The sequence below is a fragment of the Hermetia illucens genome, chromosome 6 (assembly GCF_905115235.1).
Source record: "Hermetia illucens chromosome 6, iHerIll2.2.curated.20191125, whole genome shotgun sequence".
NCBI classification, from domain to species: Eukaryota; Metazoa; Arthropoda; class Insecta; order Diptera; family Stratiomyidae; genus Hermetia; species Hermetia illucens.
Genome location: NC_051854.1, coordinates 5,925,848 through 5,947,326, shown reverse-complemented (window position 1 = coordinate 5,947,326; position 21,479 = coordinate 5,925,848). Strand labels below are relative to the sequence as shown.

The 21,479-nt window shown below is 40.6% G+C and overlaps 1 protein-coding gene across 2 annotated transcripts in view; it reads right to left on the bottom strand.

The window, feature by feature from the left end:
• Window positions 1-1,881: 1,881 nt before the first annotated feature.
• LOC119659407 (serine protease inhibitor 88Ea-like) overlaps window positions 1,882-21,479 on the bottom strand; it is a 49,373-nt gene continuing 29,775 nt past the window's right edge. Inside the window, exons 2-4 of one of the 2 annotated variants that reach the window (XM_038067478.1) lie at window positions 2,781-3,527; window positions 2,441-2,670; window positions 1,882-2,306 (exon numbers count right to left, since the gene is read on the bottom strand). In XM_038067478.1, the coding sequence (XP_037923406.1) occupies window positions 2,019-2,306; window positions 2,441-2,670; window positions 2,781-3,527 (1,265 nt within the window). In that variant the 3' untranslated portion in view covers window positions 1,882-2,018. The remainder of the gene's footprint in view (window positions 2,307-2,440; window positions 2,671-2,780; window positions 3,528-21,479) is intronic. The other variant, XM_038067479.1, reaches the window with a different exon arrangement.

Here is a 21,479-nt window from a genome sequence, read left to right as displayed (position 1 = left end):
GCCGCCGAACTCGACGGGTGGTGCTCCTCGTAACCCTTGACGTCGGAAACGCCTTTAATTCCGTAAGATGGAAAGACATTCTAGGCACAGTAGATAAGACTATCTGAGAAACCGCTCCGTGCTCTATGAACCACTAGAGGCTCAGAAGAGGACAAAAAAAAACACAATGCTATCCGGTCTAGGTTTGCCTTAATAAGCAACTCCAGACATCCCGCCGAGGTCCACCAATTCGGTATTCCTAAAAGCTATCTGGCGTGCTGGCCTACACCATCGCTCCATACCAGGCAGGGTCTGCCTCGTCTTCTTTGTCTACCATAGGTATTTGCAGATGATACTGTCATTTTAAGTACATGTTTCCTCAACTTCGCCAGTCTGCTGACTAATGTCTAAGAATGGGCATTCCAAGACTGTAATTTAATGTTCGGCCCTTCAGGCAGGTTCAATCAATAATCCGTGGTGGAAAAAAATGAAATGACATCGTTGTTAATACGGATTGAGATGCCGGTTCTCAGCCAGTCATATTCAGCTATGTAAATTCTTCTACTGCAGTGGCAGGTACGTATGAAAACATACGACTTGATCCGATTAATTAACGATGAATTGAGGATTTTGTTTAAAACTGAAAAATAATAGTTGGAAATTACCTTCTGGTGCTTTTTTCTCTTCCTATTCGACGTATCCAGAAAATATTTTTCAAACATTAACGCCTGATACTTCTTGAAATATCCGTTTCCAATAAGTTGACAGTTTCTAGCTGTTTCTGATGTTATCGTTACCAGCCAATCAGCGTTCCGTGATTTCTCTGAGCGAAATATTTCAAGCCTTATTTGGCTTTTCGCTTGAAAATTTATTCTATTGAATCATCATTTGTGTTTATTCTGTATAGGAAAGATAACATTGGGATGATCAAAGCCTAGTAGATGAGGTCACGTTCGTTACACAATTAGGGACTAGACACAGTGAAAGCGAACCGCGGAGAGGTGAAGCACACAAAGCGCGGTCAGGCGGTCTAAGTTCTACCTTCTTTGTAATTTGAATTTCCTTATATAAAAATGCTCACTGTCAGCGGTCAAATCGCGCCAAAAGTTCATATTACAAGGAACGGACAACTCAGAAAGTCTGACCGCGGTCTGTGTGCACCGGCTCTAATAGCTTTGCGTTCTTTTCACTTACCTCAAAAGACTTTGACTATGATTTTGCTGGTTCAAAGACTGGCTGCAATACATCCGTTCATTTACGGTTAGTTCCAAGATTTAGAAGACTAATTTCCAAACAGTAATGAGGAGAATTAGCTCTACTGGTATTTGAATCATGGTGGTAATCGTTACTTTGCTGCAGCACAAATCAGCGCTTGAGAGGTGAATGCTTGCTTGTACATCCGAACCAATGGCGAATTGCTTGAACCTTATTGTCCTTTAGAGAAATATTTTCTTGTGTTCTTCGTGACTGCAGTCATTTTTGATCCGCAACAGCACAAACATTAAAGTCTAAGACAGCTGGAGCGGTTTTCAGGATCAATTATTGCACTTTATTCTTGATTGGTGATCGAGTGAGAAGCTGGCTTGATTTAGTCGATTATTCTTGATACTCGTAAAAATTCACCTCGTTTCACTATATTCGTAAAACCCTTTCTACAGTTTCCTGTAAGATAATGGATTAAGGGAAAGTAGGTAATAACGTTTCAATGAATTTGTAAACACATTGAAGTACTTTAAATTTTGAAGGGATTCCTAACTGGAATTGTTGCAGGAATGTCTTGAATTTAATTTTGTTGATTGATGAGCAACAAATGATTTTTCTTGTTTTAAATTCTTGAATTCTTCATTTGATGTTTCAAAGGTTTGATGACGCTGTTATGTATTAGAGGAAACAGACGAAGCATTTTATATGATTTTTCATTCAATAAATACATTTTTATCATAATAAGCAAAGTACACACACTACAAAAATGTTATCATAACGATTTTCATTAAAAAAAAATACTTAAAAATCTACAGATACATGTATATAGTCATACATTATTTTTCTGGTCCACGGTATATACCAGCAAATAGAATAGCACGCGACTGGACGTCATAGATCAAAAACAAGAATGGATGATCACAGAAAAATTGTGCCGGTTCCAATGGTCTGGACGATCTGAAGCTAAATAGTACAGTTGCAGCTGCTGCAGTTGATCCTTCCTCATCAACTTCAATTTTTGCCTTATGAATGGCATCGTCAAGATTTAAGTTTTGTTTTTCCGAGAAACCACTGAAATTTGCTGAAGGTTCAAAGATGTTACCCACACCAATCCTTTCGAGGACCTGCAAAATGAATCATTGTACACCATTTCTCATTAACAATGCGGAGTTAAATGCATCTTTTAGATGAAGGTAATCTATCTCAGGAATAAATAATGAAATGAAGTTCATCGACTATATTATAACTCTCGTCTTACCGGTCTGAATTCCACACTTTTCTCAAAAGAAAATTTTGGCAATTTAATTTCAATTTCACGTGGCATGCCTTCGTTTAGTGCTTGCTCCAGGGATTCGGGTGTCAATTTGCTCAGAACGTTTTCAACGCCATTTACATCGAAGGGAGGCAAGAAAATGATCATGGACATGCGGGGGTCTTCTCCTTCATAAGGAAGTTCCAACACGTGAGCACCAAGACGCTCGTTTAAGCCTATTAATAAGTAGAAATGTAAAAAAATTAGGTGAAGAACAACCAAGGATGCAGCTGGATAGAAATTAGCTTATGATGTGACAATAAAGAAATCTGTATTTTTTTCTCACCGTGATTGAATGTTCCTTTTTTGTACATCATATCTACAAAAGTTTGCTTGTCTGGGGATGAGTAGAACACGTCCTTCCTGGTGTTGTCTGGATTGAATTTGTTGGACCAGCTTCCTTTAAAGTACGCTGCGTTTGCCAAAACCAATTTAGTTAGCTGTGTGATCGTACCAGGGACTAAAATATCCTTAATGTGACCGCGTGTCACACCTTCCACCCATTTGTTGATATCGTTACGACTTTCTTCAGGTGCTTGTAAGAAATCTTTTGTCTCCAATTCCTCATTGAATACATTCTTCATGCAATCTCGTAGTTCAGTTTCCTTAGATACGTAAATTTTATCGGCACTGTTAAATTCAATTGATGAATTCTTTGCTGCCCTAGCTCTAAGCTGCTTTTCATGACGGTATGCATGCATCACTTGCATCTTGTTTTGGGCCCAGTTGATACGCAAGGCATTTTTAAGACTGGCTTCGGTTTCCTGGCTTGAACCGAAATAGGCAAGTAGTAATGCGTGGAACGTACTGTACGGTGAGAAAAATATATTTTCAGATGGAGTTGCTTTGTTGATGGCGTCCAACAAGGAGACTGTAAAAGCCTGCTCGCTGCTGTATAGATTCAGATGATCGGTTTTACTGGGGAATTGTGCACTATCGTTTTCTGTCAAACATGTTGGTAAAGCTGCGTGTACTGTTGTTGCCAAAAATATCAGGCAAGATAAAGGAAGGATTCTAACTCGCATTTTGATTTCTGAAAAATAAGAAAAAGATAATCATGTAATTGGTTTGGTTTTATTAAATTTTGGATGGAATAAAATTGTTTTTTTCTTTGGGCAGTCACTGAAACCTTATTTTGATTTAGGGTGTAAGCGCCAGATTTCAGCCTTGTTTAACATACATCCTCATGTTACTTAATCGGTGAGCCAAAGAACTGAAGTATGTAGGCAAACTCCCACCTGCTCCCTTTCATATGGAATGAAGGAATAAACACAGGGCACCATGCAGTGGTAAGTGGTAAGACGCCGATTACCTTCCGGAGAACGTCATGCTATTGGGTTACGTCGACGATATCATACTGGGTATAGTTGAAGAGCATCTCGAGAGTGCCGAGTGATACTCACGCGAAGGAATTAGTGCGGTTAAGGTTGGCTGCAAAGCGCTGGATTGATGCTTGTGGGGGAAAAAAGCTGCCTCACCACCAAGCCGCGTGGAAGAAATTTCGCCCGCATTAGAATTCGGAATCATAGAATCACATCCATATATGCATATGCAGCAGATTTAGAGCCTTGGTTTTATTGATGTTTACCTTCAGTCCAACTACTTGCTCTTTCTTCCAAATCCACAGCCGTTTAGCCAAGATCCATGACCCGCTGAGAGAGCAAACAGATGCCATCAGCGTAGTCACCGATAACAAGAAGAAATAATATCGGTGACAAGATGCAACCTTAGTGAACTCCGCTTTGTACCCCAAATTAATTTGAGATCTTACCTCGTGACATTTTGCGCCATAATATGTCGCTCTGATAATAGCTATTAGTTTCTCCGGAATGCCCCTCCTAAGTTGAGCAGTCCAGATACACTCACCCGAAAGCTTTCTCGAAATTGATGAAGAGCAGATGAAGCAAAGAAGCACGGTTCCAAGACGTCAACGTAGGAGGATCCGGAGTAGAATCCAGTCTGCTCTCTGTCAATCAGATTTTCGAAATGTTCTTTGATGCGTTCTAGGTTTATTTTAGCTATTATCTTTGCGACGGCAGAGATATGCCTTCGATTGTCAGACTCAAAACGGGTACCCTTCTTTGGAATCTTAACGATCATCGCCTTCTTCAACTCTGGGAAAGGTCTCCGATTCCCAAGTTTTTTGTGCGAGTGGAAGCAGCAGATCTGCAGTAACTACAGGGGCAGCGATAAATAACTCTGTGGCGAAACCGTCAAGCCCAGCGGTTCTACTCCGTTTGAGTGCATTGATTGCCGAAATGATTTCTCTTCTGCTTAGAGGAACAATCCGTATCCGCATTCTCCGGTGACTAGCCATTTCATTCACAAGACGAAGAACTTCATCGGATGTGATACTGTTAAGAACCGTAGTGAAGTGTCCTCTCCACCCCTTTAGTTCCAAGCGGTCAAGGGAGCCGTCAATCTCTTCCGTTCATCGATCCGCTTCTACGATTCCGCAGTCAGCCAGATTTTATGATGCCTCTTCGGGACGTAACCAACGACCTGCGTAGCATCCGAGAAAAGCGCATCTTTGATGGCAGCCCAATGCTAATCGATATTCTCAGGCTACTCAGTATATCTGCCTTCCGACCAGCAAGATAACTTTTCGATTGTGGAGCAGCAGCTGGATCGTACAAAGAGTTGATCCGAGCAAAGTGTTGTCAGAGCCCATCTTGGCATTCAGATCACCCATCACGATCACATGTTACCTTCAGGAAGGCTCATGTCAGCTGGTGCATAGCGTTGTACGATTGTGATGCTCCTTAACCTGAATCGGAATCTTGCAGCTAGAAGTCTGTGAGAAACCATCTCCCAGGTCAAAAGGGCGCGCCTTGTGGTAGCCGTCAGAAGCAACCTGAGACCGGGTTCGTGTCTGCTACCATTTGGCTTTTCAGCGTACAAGAGGGAGAGGAGTACTCTCCAGGGTCCCACCATCTTACTTCGTTTTCAATAGCCAAGGGTCGTCGCAAAGAGCTCAGTGCCTATGCGGCGCGTTGTTGACGTTTTGGTAGCAATTAAGTTTGAAAATTTTCAGTTTGCTAGCCAATAAATTTCTATCTGTTTTAGTCGCTTCTTACGACAAGTAGGGAAGACTTTCAGTATATTTTTAAGCTCCACCTTACAGGGCGAATTATGTACAAGTCAGTCGTTAAATATTTGAAAGTAATGGTGAACATGGAACTCATGTCTAAGCAGATGATTGGTACCGATTTTATTTATTTGTTTCAAGGGAGAGTCGTACTATATATCTATCCCCTTTACACACTCACAAACATCCATGATTGCAACCGAGTGTCGACTTTGGGATTGGAGATTACGAAGCTAGCGTTCTAATCATCTCAGCCAACGGCCACTGTTATGAGTGCTATTACATTTTCCAATAAGGTCGTCGTGTTCTCGATACGGTAGAGATTTCGAATTGGGTTAACACCCAAAATTCAAAAAATATACAGAAGACCACGGTTTCTTCTAAGGCAGAGCCAACTCATCAGATGTTGCCTGACCTTTGCCTTGGGAGCAGCGCGACTGAAGTGATTACCAGGTCCTGGACGAAACTGTGGTCTGTATATTTTTTGAATATTGAGTGTTAGCCCAAAAAGAGGAGCCAATGGACCAGGAAAGTGGGAGAAAGTTTTCCTTCAATTGGTCCAGTCCGCCATCAAGTGGATTGCGGTACCTTATACACTATAGGTCTCATGACTATGTTGAGCCTTCCTGAACTTTGCTCTTGAATACATTTGCGACTCGAACGAATTTTAAAAGTACAAATTACTATATTTATGCCAACAACAAATGCTCTCCCTATTGTTTAATAAATCAGTGATTATCTACTCATAAGCAAAAAGTGTCAGAGCAGATGCAAACTATCCAAACAATGCCTACATATTCATCGAATAAAAGGTGTCGTAAATATTTCAATAAGATTAGTCACGTCACGTAATAAATCAAGTATTCACAAGTAGTTTTGGTATGCAAATGATTCACTTTGCCCCCAAGCTACGTAAAAATATGTAAATATAATACTATTACAGCACAAAAATTATAACGTAATACAATATCTCATGAAATTCGCTTACTGATTATCAGCTTATTTACAGAACAAATATTTATCAATTGGGCATGAACAGGAACCGCACCAAAATGAATGAAATTTACCTGAGTCTATTTCGGGGAATGCCACAAAAAAAAACAAGTTTCTTGATAATACCATTCAGAGCATCTTCAAGATATTAAGTAATATCTGGTGTATCTCTAGTGAAGTTGGGGCTCCCTAATGCTTCCGAGAAAAAAATTAACAAATATGTGGCTTAGCTCGGTGACACAGTCGAAATTCCCCAAGAGTGACATTGTGACGATACGAGATCTGTACACCTCAACGTTTGTGAACCGCGGAGAAAGTGAAATGGAAGATCTTTTTACGACATAATCGCAAGAGATACTCAGCGGATTTAAGGCCTTATAGTCGGCACTTGAGGAAAAAAGCGAGATCTATCGAAATTGTTTTTGCAAATAAGATTAGTCTTTTAGGGTCTTTTTAATTATTTTATTTAATAAGGAGAGAGAAAAAGATATGATCACATAATATATCCTTTTGGATTGTTTGATGAATAACTTCATCATAAGGGCAGGCATAATTTCTTCATACTATATCCTACCACCACTTCATCTAATGCAATTGACCTGGTCTTCCAGGTTGGGAGTCCAGAGCGCTGCGCTTACAACCTGTCAGTCACCAAAAACCAAACACCATGTACAGAAACAGGATGAGTAGTCTTGGACAAGATTGACACCACGGAAACAACGAATGAATGACTACGCTCCTGGATCCTGGAATATAAGATCACTAAACAAATCTGGTGCTGTCAAAAACCAACTTCAACCTGAGATCATATCGAAAAGCAAACTGTGACGTCAACCATTGCATTTAAAAGACCCGCGAAATAAAAGCCAATCCAATCAGAAAATTTGACTTGGGGAACCTAAAAAAGGATTTAATAGCGGAAGACTAAAAGGCAATTAGATTATATTCTTCAGAATCTCACGGGGAAGCTTATAGATGACCTAAAACGCGCCATCAACCACCCAACACAACCTCAGAAGAAGCGGTTGGACCTCATTCCAACGACGAATAGATGAAGAATGCTAGAAAGCGCTTGACAAAAAAAGAGGCGTACAGAGAACATATGGAGCGAAACAGAAGGACGAAGAGAGAAAATTACGAAAATCACCGACGAGCAGCTAATAACATATTACGACAAAAGAAACGAAAACGTTTTGACGAGGAATTAAAGAAGTATATCTTAGGCAACGAAAGGTGGAAAGGTGGAAATGAAGTTGACGAAATAAAACGATGAATTCAGCTCGCAAGCAGAGCCTTCTACTCGGTACTAATAATAATCGTTGGCACAACAATCCATATTGAGAACACTTCATTCAAGACCGTAACGGTACACTACAGTACACTGTAGGAGACAATGTGGTCAGCATTACGCTCGTCCGAGATTATTACCCTGATTTGACTCAGGTACTCATTCCCAGCTGAGTCGGCTGGTATCCGACGTCAAATCACGATACAAATCCCACTGCCGCCAGCGAGATTTGAACCGCAACTTTCCATATGACAGCCTTGTGCTCTAACCACTCAGCTATCCGGACACTCGGTACTGCTGACTTTAAAAGGCAGCTGCATACGCAGGACAACAAAGCCCCAAGTATACAAAACGGTAATAAGACCTGTGATATGCTACGGATGTGAAACATGGAAACTAACACAAGCTTCCGAAAAACTGGTTAATATCTTCGTGAGGAGGGCCCTGAGGAGAATAATAGGAGCTAAACGAGGGGACGACCAATAGCGAATCAGATACAACCATGAGTTGTATCAAATAGTTGATCAGAGTGACCTGCAAAAGAATCAGACTTCCGAAGTTGCCACGGGCTGGATACGTTCAACCTATGAACAGCACTCGGATACCTAAAATGGTATTCAAAGGGAGAGTAAAACCACGAAGACCAATAGGAAAACCCCGAAAGGTCTGGGCAGATTCTGTTGACGAAAATAGGGCATCATGCTCGGATTTCTGAATTGGAGGACGCTTTCGATGGATCGAGATAGTTGGAAGAACGATATCCTGAAGGCCAAAGCTCGAAATGGGCTGTTAGTGCCACGACGACGATGGTTCTTCAAATTCCCCACTAACGTGATTTTTATTTCCAAAATCCTTATTTAAACTAGTTCTGTTGCAACTGAATGACTAACTTCCTTTCTGATACACAGAGCTGGGTTTATAGAGTGGAAGTCTATGCTCAAGTTTTGGTTAGAAGTTCGATTTGTAATTTTTTGTTCGGCCAAGGAAAGCCTCGACATCTGACTTCAACCTAAGGATCTGCTCATGAACTAGGGTATTTTGTTAGGTGTTTTAATATGAAACGATTTATTTATTTCCCACAGAATGCATTCATGCCAGGCGTGCCAAAGGCTAGATTTTGGAAAATGGCCTGTATAATCTTGGAAACTTAGTTATTAGGTGCTGAGGTAGGTGACAAATAGCCCTAGTATGCCGCAAATTTCCTTTTTTCGAATATTATTAATATTTGCCGAATTATATATATTATATGCGAGAGAGGCGTCTTTGATAGTATAGTCACGCAACCACGTGCCAACGAGAACTCACTTGCCAAGATTGGTCTGAACATCGAAGTCGATGGTAAACGACCAAAAGGCAGACCTAAACAACGGTGGCTTGATACGCTGGATGGGGATTTGAAAGCCTCGAGATTGCACCCAGATCAGGCATAGAGCCAAATGGCGACACCAATCAACGGGACAAAGGCTAAAGAAAAAGAAGACTGCATGTTCACTTCCTCCTCCTCCTTGCTTGTCGCGAAATGGAATACAGTTTTTCCTTATCGGCTTGAGCTTTCAAAGATATATTCAAAGCAGATTGTGAATTCAGGTGCTAGTTAGGATACAGGGCCACCATAGAATGAAATTTAATCACGGAGTATCGACGGGAGACATGTGGATGAAGTGGCGGTCCGCTGATGGTGTTCTTTATGATCAACGTATTAACGAACGTCTCAAATCTAAAATTTATCGCAATGTTGTCCGTCTTGTCGTCATTTATGGTTCTAGGTGCTAGCCGACTATAAGGGGCAATGAACGGTGCCTTGCGATAATGGAGATGAAGATGTTGCGTTGGACTAGTGGCGTGGCATGCTTTGATCACATCCGAAATGAGGATATCCGCAATCAATATGGAATTGCACCGATCGTGAAAAAATTGCGAGAGAGGCATTTTCGATGGTATGGTCATGTAATTCACGCTAAAGAGAATTCACTCGCCAAGATTGGTCTGAATATCGAAAGCGATGGTAAACGACTAAAAGGCCGGCCGAAATTATGGTCTTGATACGCTGGATGGTGACTTAAACGCCTCATAACATACCATCAAGATCCGGCCTTTGTTAAAGTAAAATGGCGTAACCGATCAAAAGAAGAAAGTTGCTGGAGAGTAGACCCATTTGATAGAAGTCACGACATTCCTGAAGTTCAACGCTAGTAATCATTTTGGGGGCTATGTCCTCGCGCCCATTCAAGTAACTACTAATTTTCCATTATCCATAAAACACGAACGTACTCTACGCTTGCAATGACCACATTACACCCCATCCAGCAGAATAAAATAGCCCGTAACAAGCATAAAAAGAACAAAATCAATTCCACGCCATTCTTGATGTAATCACATGCGTTGATAATTGCATATTTAAAAAAAATCAATGCATATTTTCATAATTTAACTCTTTCAATGAAGGTTATTGTCATCAGTTGCAAACATCCCATGACACGCAAAGTAATAATTTACCGTCAACAAAACAGCAAACCATTACAAACTGAAATCATAACGAATTCCAAACTGATATGAATAAATCTCTGGGTTTTCCGTTTGTCTGCCTTCAGGCAAAACTTATGATTCATGTTTTCTTTTATTTAGTTTATAAAGAACATGTCCATGTTCATATAATGTGGATTATCATATGGAAACCGGCTGGAAAATTTCATAATAGTGCTCGTACATCAAAAGTGTCTCCTGTTGATAATGGAGAAATTTTAAATGCACTTTCCAAAACCGCTAGTCGTGACGTACATGACTGAAAATTACCCAAGCATTAAATTTGAGTCATCCGGGTAACATGTTGAAGCGGTATCTTAATTGTAACTCCAATGCATTTGCTGTTATTGTAGGTCCTAAAAGCGATAAACATTAAATAATGATGTGAATGTATCATAGACAGTTTGCGGTGCATATGATAGGGGGGAAAAAGTAAATTGATATTAGATATTGTCTATCACCTTCATGGGTCGTACTTTTATTTTTCAAGAGTTTCTATAATTGCACAGGAGTTTAGGCAACAGTGAATGTTGGAGTCATTTATAGTACCTCTGATCCCACTAATTATTCAAAAAAAAAAAAGGAGAAAGGTATTTTGGTGAACCTTTCCCCAGGAAGCCAAATTCCAACCGCCCCGGAGGAGCGAAAAAAAAGTGTCCTTCTATTTCAAGGTGCCATCCGGTTAGAGGAAAGCACAACCTCAAATCGAGGTTTTTTTAAAGGGTGAATTGTAGCTCCAGAATTCAAACCTTTAGAAGGCCTAGTACAATAGGCCCAACCATTTTAGATAGTCACAAACATCCATGACTGCAGCTATGATTCGAACGATCACGATCTCGACGTAAAACTAACGCTCCAACTATCTTGATTGTCGCACCGTTCTCAAATCGAGGTTATTGGGTGTTGGTGGTTCCACAAGGGTGCTAATGGTAAATAATGACGTTGGTAGGGAAGTTTCAGAAAAGTTCGCTCCCAAAAGAAGCGGTAAGTCCAATTCCGAAAGAAAGTTCAATTCCTCTACAAGTAAAAACTTCAACCAACACGAAATTCTTATAAAGAAACTGATAAAGGACTTTCGAAGAAGACCATTTTCAGGCAACTACCCCGGTGCTTGCGCTATCGATTGAAGCCGGTCGGATATCAAGAAGCAATTTGCCATATAGAATTGATGCCTTTTAGCAGCGGAATTCCGAATAAGATATAGCCCGACGATCACAAGGTCATGAAGGAGTAAAATTGACATTGACGTTGGATACACCCAAGAGGATTTTTATGTTCGTGATGGTACCAGTGACAGTCTAGTCAGTCAATCTGCTTGATCGATATATCCTCGGAGTTCAACACGAGAGATAAATGTCATTTTTCCTTCTTTCTCTAGACGTTCTAGAGGCCTCTTCTTCAATAAAATTATTCAGCACAACTAGGGTACCTGCCTGACATGCCTGAAAAAGCAAACGGATTTACGGAATCGATGGCGGTATTGGTGATCCTGGCCCCACTACACATCCTCCGGCAGCAGAAGTTGATCTCGTCGTGCGGTCACTGAAATCAAACAAAGCGCCGGGCGCGGACAAGATTTCAGCCGAGCTGTTAAAATCTGGTGGAACGGGTCTACTAAATGCGATACACAAACTACTGGCGCAAATCTTGGAGGACGAGAAGATCCTAGACGACTGATGCAGAAGCTTCATCAGTCACATCTACAAAAGGGAGGTAAATTGCGTTGTGAAAACTACAGAGGTATTTCACTGGTCAATTCGTCCTATAAAATACTGACGAAAATTCTGGAGAATAGAATTAGACCATACGCCGAACGACTTATTGGCGAGTGCTAAGACGGTTTCAGGCCAGGTCGCTCCACAACCGACTAGCTTTTTACCGTTGAACTAATCCTGCAAAACGGTGACGTGTACCAAATTTTGGCGACTTCAAGCAGGCATACGACAGTATAGGTCGTGGAATACTGTGCAACATAATGCTGCAATTTGGTATACCAGCTAAACAAGTACGACCGACGAAGATAACTATAACTAACTCCACCTCACAGGTCTGAATCCAGAATAGGTTGATTGATCCTTTTGAGACACTCGTTTGAAGCAGAGCGACGGATTGGCGCCGACGCTCTTCAACCTGGCACTCGAACACGCTATTCGAACAATGGATCGACACAATTGTTAGCGGATCACATCAACATCATGTCTCGTAAACCGACCGACGCAGAGAAACTGTTCTGAACGAAGTTGGACTACGCACAAAACGAAAATAATGATGCAATCAAGACATATGATGCCAGATCATTCGAGCATCAACGCAGGGAACCTCAACATCGAATTCGTAGATAGCTTTATATACCAGCAGGTAGCAACCTGTCAAAGGACGTCAATAAGCCTGGCGAGGTTAACCGATGGATACAGTTAGCGAATAAGACTTTCTTTTCGGTCCTTCCCATAATGAAATCGAATCATGTGGACAAAGACACGAACCTCCGCGTATATAAAACCATCATACGACCAATATTGTCATGGGTATGAAACTTGGACCCTAACACAAGCCTCCAAAACATTCGAAAGGAAAATCCTTTGGCGGAGCAAAGGATGGGGTGGTTTAGATTAGAGCATCTCTCTTTGAAAAAATACTCCCTCGGAAATGTAGACAAAAGGAAAATGAAAACTGTTTTGATGGGTGTGAGTCTCAACTGTAGCTTGGTACGGTAGGATATCTCTTGGAGCCCCACTCCAATCAATGAAAAAGTAGGAGCTGGCACTTTACTGTAGGTCATAAAGGTGCCCATTCTGTGGTAGATGACCACATAATCGATTGAAAGACATTCCCTTCAAACAATGTGATAACTGTCAGAAGAAAGATCGTATACCCTGAACTCGGCATGACCAGGCCTAACTAGAGGGGGCTGGAAAAGGAGGGATATAATATAAAAAGACAGACAGTTTGAAACTAAGCATTGGGTGATTATTAGTTACTCAACCGAATTTATAATTTCCAACTTATTGTACTAAAGGTAATAACCTCGTGGAAAAAAATCCCATTATGCTAACCAATCCGCCTAAAAATCCCATGTCATGAGTGATTACTGAACTTGCATTTTGCCTTGAAGACAAAATTATGTACAAATCATTGTAAAAACCTTTTAAGCAAACAAAACACGTACTGTAACGCGACAGATTACAAAATCCAAGGCGAAAAAAACCCCGAGGGCCTAAATAAAAAGTACGACACTTACATATTGGATGCGTATCGCGAATTGCATTGAGCTATATTTTTTGCACCCACTCGTTCTTCTTTTCAGCTCTTTGATTAAATAATTGATAAAACCGAGAAATATCCAACACAAAGAATGCAATGTTTAATTTGCTCTTCAATGCAGCGCCGTGAAGTCACTTTCCCTATCGATTGGTTCATAATTTCCAATGCACTCGTTAAACATTTTACGAGTTTAATATAGAGTACTTATCAGGGGCTTTCTGATAAGGAAGCATACCATGTGGAAAACTGATTGCATAGAAGCATTTTCTTATTTACAATCCACTCATTGAAGCATGGATAGGTAGATATGGAGACAATAAAAACTTTTTAGATAAGGAAACCCCCTGGAGTGAAGCTGTTGAAAAGTAATTGAAAGACCGGAAAAGATTCAGGAATGCGTTAAAGTTGAAGACACAAAATGAGCAATCCATATTTCTTTGCTTGGTGAACTCTATTCTGATTACTTTTATTATACCTTTGATTGTTAATATTGTAAATATGGAAGTACATATTCCAGTTAAGATAAATATGTTGGTACTGATAAAAGCATTTGTTTACAAAGAGCATAGGATAGGCAGAAAATTGGCTTATCTTGTGGGGAAGGTCAAAATACTGTACAAACTTTGCTTTGTTGCCATTTCATGAGTTCCCGGAAGGCTTTTGTATTGCTGACAAAACATTCAGCTGAAGCGCTCCGCACAAAAAGGAAATTTTAGTTAAAACGTCCAGAATAAAGGACGCTTCTCGGCCACATGATCATCCCTGATGGAATCCAACCAGATCCAGACAAGGTTGAAGCGATGAAAAACTGTCTCTCCCCACCTCGGTGAAGAATCGGCGAAGATCATCAGCAAGCGATCCTCAACGCTTACTTCTCTAGGCCCAAAACGAAAGATTCCCGCGAGGTTTACTGGTATTTCCTCGGGCAGATGCACCCCTAGCCATGATACTTCAGACACAGCAGTAGGCGCCGCTCTTCACTAACAGGTGAACCAAACTTGACTTCTTTTCAAAACAACTTAATCCAGCTGACCGCAACTACAGCGCCTACGATCGTGAACTACTCGCCGCGTACCTCTCTATTAAATACTTCTACTTCGGACATCTCCATTTCAAATGTGATCATGACTGTTTCGCCATTAGTCCAGCGTAACATTTTAGTCTCCATTGCCGCGAGGCGCCGTTCATTGTCTTTCATAGGGTAGGGGCAGGGCGAGTAACATTGCAGTAAATTTCGGAAACGTTCGTTGATATGGCAACCACATAGAACGCCAATTGCGGAACTTCATCAGGGTGCGATAATGCGTGAAGGGATGGGGATTGTTAGATATTATCTACTTTTATTCTAAAAATTAAATTAGAACGCTACATAGAAATTTTTGAATAAAATAGATTAAATTAGAAACGTTGCATAGAAATTTTGTTTTTGAATTCCTATTTTACAAATGAACAAAGTCATACGTCAAAAAAATTAAATATAAATGAGAAATCCATTTGACGCTATAAATATTTCGTCAACATTTCCAGTTAAAGATTATTTTTCACTTTCTACGAATATATGGGTATACATAGTGTACAAATCAAAGAATTCCGTATCAAATGACCGTGGCATGTTTACTGACCTTTAATAATGATAACAAAAGGAAATATTGATAATCCGATGTAAGCTAGACGTTGAGTAAGAAAATGAATTTAACTGACTTTGCAGACATTTATAATGGAGCTGAATCTAAGATTGTTGCTAAATATTATAATATTGACGTTTGTGAGGTAGGAATAAGTTGGAGTTTTGTAAAAAATGAGGTGAGTGGAGTTGGATGTCTTGTTTTTGGGACATCCAAACTAGATGGGGAGAAATCGAATAAGAAACGTTGGGCGTCTACCAGTTAATTACAATTTTTAGACACCCATTAGTTCTAGGGAAATCGATTCGAAGTGATAAGAGACAAAACGTGTTAGCCATTATATTCGATCGACTCGCGGATGGCGATAACTGCCGAATCGCAGAAGTTATGTCATCTCGAAAATCTACACCGGGCTTTCACTCTGCCCAAGCCAAGAACGCCGAATCTAGCTGATCAATCTCTCGACCTCATCAGCCGGACCGGATCCCGCTAATCCCCGATTCTGCGGGCCTCGACTTTGTATAGTAATTCAAATTCGATGTAGGCGGAGCAGAAGTAAAAATTCATGAATTTTTTCCTTTGCGAGCGGCTTGCACATTTGCCCTGGCAAAGGTTAATCGTTGTACCTACATTTAAGAATATGTTATTTGGGCAAGTCTATGTGCAAGCAAAAGGGTTGGCAAACATTTTGCCCGGTCAATTTTCGCTTGCACTAGTGTTACTAAATACAAATTGGAATTTATTCAAATGGAAATGGATTTTAGGGTTTAGGGAAAAGCTACCAATTGTTAGGTTTTTTTTTTTTAAAATAAATAAATTTAATCATTTTAAATGTTAGGTATGAATGCATGTCGTGATGGAAATTAGAAAATTGAAAGGAATAAATTGGAAAAGCTAAGGAGAAAAAATCAAATACTGTCCACGTTAGAAAATATTACGAATTATATTCATAATCGATCGTTTTCGGAGAGTTTGGATAAACTCCTCACAAGTTGTAGACTACGTCTCTATCTGACGTATCAATGTTAAAATGTTCGGTGTAGAGTGTACTTTCTTCATGGAAAAACTAGACGAGGTCGAATGTGTAAGTGTATTCTTTAACTGAAACTAATTCTAACTGTCAAATCAAACTTTACTATGATGATATCAGATTTCCCCCGTTTGCAGCGCCATAACTTTTTAAGGGGATAGTGATGACCGCTGAGATTTTTCAACAGGATTTGAGAGAGAAGTCCATCGTTTCTTCCTTTATACTCTCCTTTACCCCTGACAGGATAAAGTTCAAAATTACACCCTAGCATTTTGACACGAAAATAGGCACCATTGCTTTATTGGCGGAGGAGGGGGTTTAAACAATGTAATTTTTTAACGAGATTAGAAAAATTATCTTTCTTCCACAAACTTTCCGCATCCTCTACGCCTTACGAAGTAGGGTTAGAAATTTAAACTTTAAAATGATACCATCCACCAGGTCAGATAGCTCCATACGCCCAGAACATCATTGACCCATACCAAAGAGGCTTCATTCCAGGCAAATCAGCAACAGATCAGATTTTCGCTGTGCGGCAAGTGATGGAAAAACTGTTGGAATATGGACACTAGTTGCCCCATCTATTCATCGACATCGCCAGGGTAAAACTGTACACGGCCATGCGAGAATTCGGTATCCCGACGAAATTGATAAGACTGCTTTGACTGACCCTGACCAATGTGCGATGACCATTCGACATCAACAATGGTCTACAACAAGGGGATGCCTTATCATGCGTCCCCTTCAACCTGGCTCTGGAAATAGTGAACCAACCATCGCGTAGGTCAGGACGACGGCAGCTTTTAGGGATATCCAATTGGTGGACCTTGGCGCAAAACCGGGATGTTTGAAGCTCCATATTAAGGCAGGCCTAGACCGGATACCGGTTGTTGCACTGTTGATGATACGCATATTTTGTTAAGCATATATGACGTGATATTTTGCATTCTTACCTATGCACGAATGGAACGTGCATAGAGAGTTGCTCACATAAGATGAACAAAAAACCTTTACTCCTCAAGCGCCGAGCATCCGGTATTCCGACTTGTTTCCCTCCTCTTCCGGGGTGGAGCTGACAAATCAAACTTTACCATGATGATATCAGAATTTCTCCCATTGTATGGGTATGGCTGCTGCGATTTTTCAACACGATTTGCTTCTCCCTTCTATACAATGTGAAGAAATGTTAAAGAAGGGAGGTTGAAAGAATAATGCATCCAGCTGCGGAAAGCTATCATATTGTCAGCTGATTGGGGGAGTTGTTAACTGGATCCAGCGAAAGATATTGTTGATCCACAGAGGATGTCAAAGAACTGCGGTCTTAGGCGCAGTAGAAACGAAATACATGGTCATGATAGGTTACACACAAGAAGCCGAGTATTTATTTGGGGCGATAGCCATAATTTTTAACCCTCCCCTCCCAGGACCTAGAATGACCCGGTTATATCTTCAAGTATAATTGCAAAACTATAACAAATATCTGAAAAAAAACTAAAAGATTCGCAAATATTTGAATAACAAACTTATTTCCAGATCGAATTACTTAACAGTTGTACACCATATAAGCCTATAACCTACTCACCACTGGAAATGGTGACACATTTTCAAAAATTTGTTACGCTTTAATTCGAGACCATTTGCTGTTTTAATTGTTTCCGGGAAACAATGAAAGCACAGAATACAACACAATTGTGACCGTGAGTGAATGAACGTGCAAGTGAATTAGCGTCTTGGGTATTTTTTCGTTGTTTAATTTGGTTTTACCAGCTTTCTATTTTCCGCATGGCGTTTTGGCTCAGCGTAGGTATCACGGTCTATATAGTTTTTTAGTTTCATTTCAGTGACTATTCTAAAAAGATTGCAATCTAATTATACTCACAATAGCAATAAAGAGGTAGAATAAATTTAATTAAATTGATATTTGCTTTGTTGGTATTTTTTCAATTTACTCATGAATTATTCACATTAACGATTGGTGATGAATTGGATTGAAATTTAATTAAAAGAGAAGCCTGGTCAGGAAATTCAGTAAATAGTTCTTGCTGGACTTTCACTCAAAGGCACCTCTGGGGGACAACTGACTCGATTCAATTAGCCCTTCTGTTTAAATATAGTATTCTATGGAAAGCAGATCACTGATAAGGGAGCTATCATTTGTGTTTAGTTCGCCACTATTGTCAACCATCATTAATCATTATGCTGGTTAATTTGCATTGTTATGCAAGCCGCCAGGTTAGTTATTCGTATGACTAATGGTCGGCATAGGTGGTTAAAGTGGATACAACAATCTACGAAAAATAAACCAGTTTTATTGTTTATTATGCACTTCAGACCACCTTCCTGAGTTATATTTAGATTCGTGGAAAGGAAATATTTTTGCTTGTGAAAAACCAATTATGAATTCTAATTAATTTGCAATAGTTTTATATTTTATTGATGATTTGAATTTATTTAATGAAAAAACCGCCGGCTGAAAGTCATCATAATAATAAGCAAAACACGTGAATTAATATTCTTTTGTTAGGTTCGATAGGAAGCTAGAAATCAACGAAGGAGGGGCTTTTCGAATTGCTTATAATGACTTTTGGTGTGTTATGGTTACTTTACGGATGTGACACTCTCTGCTAAATAACGTTCGAGGCCGACAGAATCGGTGAATCCCACACACGTTGAAAGCAAACCAATATATGCATTTAGGAATGTACATTAAATTGACTGCGGGTAGCTATAACATATAGTTCTTACTCATGAAATCCACGCTGGTTGGTCTAATTATTGCCTCAGCGAAGTTCAGAGCGAATGGGATGTGGCCTTGGAAGCGCCATTACAATTCTGGTTCAAATAGGTGACTTATAAGGATAAGGCAGTATAGAGAAACTTTATCGAACTTCCCTGTCGAAAGAGAAAGTTCTTGATTATAGATCAAGTAAGAAGCTTGAGTAAAGCATGGACTTCGCGATTACCGATCGACAGGGTACATCCTGAGAGCTGTAGCGAACCTGGCAAAGGAAGCAATTGCAGCCTTCATGGCGAGAAAAAGTCAGAGATGTTTAGTACCAATATACTGTCTTTGCTACTAAACAGAAATAGTACACGAAAAATGACCGTCACGGTTTTTTGGTAGTTCCAAGCTTTTATCTACTCATAATTGCACCATGTCATCGGAGTTCCCTAGTCTGAGGTAATATAAAATGAACACGCTGATCAAAGACTCTGTGGACTGCCACTGACTTGCACCTGGTCCTACCCAGGGAAAATTCTCACCGCTGCTATCAACTACCAGGTTTTAGGAGCATAGATTTATATTGTCGCCAGTCTGTCGACGGACGTTATGACTAGTCAACCAAGTTTTAGGCACTCTGTGCGGACCAATTTTCAAAATTAAATTCCTCCTTTCATAAACTAAGAACAAATGGAGCCACTGACAAAAACGATCAGCGAACTTAGGGACACAGTGAAATCCCTGCAACCTATGCCAGCGACAGTTTTCCCCACTATGAACGTAGGACAGCACGCTGCTGCCCTGGCCAAGCCAACGGAGGTACCAGCTAACTATCTTCCATTGCGCGAACCACGTCAAGTAGCGACTTCGTCGTCCAACGCGAGAGGAGCGCGCAAATGAGCCAAAGGGGGGCACCGAAGGAGAAAAGATGTGCCTTGAGGTGGTCGAAGAGGAGCAACAAGAAGACCTTTTCAACTTCGTATGTCGGTGGAAAAGGTCCAAAAAGCAACAGTTGAGTGCTAAAAGTGTAAGTGCCTTAAAATAACAGGCATATAATATTCATGTCCTACAGTTACTGAAATCCCTAAAGGACAAAGGCCTAAAGCCGATCCTAAAAAAACTCGGGAGGTGATAGAGCCCTGATTTTTCCAGAGTGAACGGGAAACCATGCCAAAATTCTCTCATTCATTAAAGAGCAAGGGTTTAGTGCCACCCATAAGAACGCCTCCATCCCTTAGGACTCAGTGCATGATCATCCGTCTCCCTGAAAAAATTGTGGTCGAACTCACTTCAGAGCACCCACTTCTGAAAGTTCGCTCGGTTGTAACTTTTGTGACCAAACAAGATAAGGCTCTTCACAGGGAGAATCCCTCGATCCCTATAGAATGCCAATCTGGTCTTTTTAAAGCCCTTCTAAGAGCTAAGTGAAGTTTTCAAGATGAAGTATATCCTTCATCAAAAGATTACCTTCGAAAAGATCAAACCAGTGGAGGAAGTGCAGTATTACCACTGCCAAAACTTCGGGCATATCGCCAGAAATTGTTCGATAGTGCGCAGAAGCGTTAAATGCGCATAGAACCATCGGGGGGAATGCTCAAGTCAGCATTGCTGTAACTGCGGCCAAACTGGGCACCCTGCAAGCTATCGTGGGTGTTCAGATTATAAAGAGATGGTAGTCAGACGGGAACTTGCCAATACCCGAAAGGCAACTGAGAAATTTTGAGTCAAGCAAACTCAACTCAACTTTCATAGAGTTTGACCAGTTCAGACCAAATATCATTCCCAGTCACCAGTTCGATTTCCTGCATTCACGACACTGTCCTTTTTACACTTAATATCAACAATAAACCAACCTGTTCCGTCGTTTGAAAAAATCTTCCCCAATTCGTATCCTCTTCCACACGGAACCACCGTAAAGTGTTACGGCAGACATAGCTCTAGTCCCGTCGTTAATCGATTGCATTCGCAACCGCGCCTTTCTCGAGTCTCTTAACTTGCACTGAGTCTGCCCCATCATGTGGTTAACTCCATTCCAGTTCTCCAGGTACGCAAACGTTTTGTCAATTAGACTTTCCGGTGTTCCTGTTCCTCCCAATGTCTCCTTGTCCTCTAGGACAATGGGTTATGTTCCGCGTCCACCATAATACCATCGAAACTGGGACATTTAGGTAATCTGTCCACTTTAAACCTATAGAGGTATTAACGGTATCCACCATATCTCGTGAGAAATAGCGTGATAATCAATCTGTGAGTCCATCGACTTTTTTTCGCCCATTTCCAGTGTTCTGGCTACCGTATCTATCAAAGAAAGAATCCAACAAAAAATAATTATCGGTTTCAATCCTGTTACCGCGTAGGCCGCTTCGTCTGATATGGTTCAAGAACCACAACACACTCTGTGGCGGTGTTTCTATAAACTGCGCTCATCTTTTGAGTATTGCAGTAGTACTGCGTA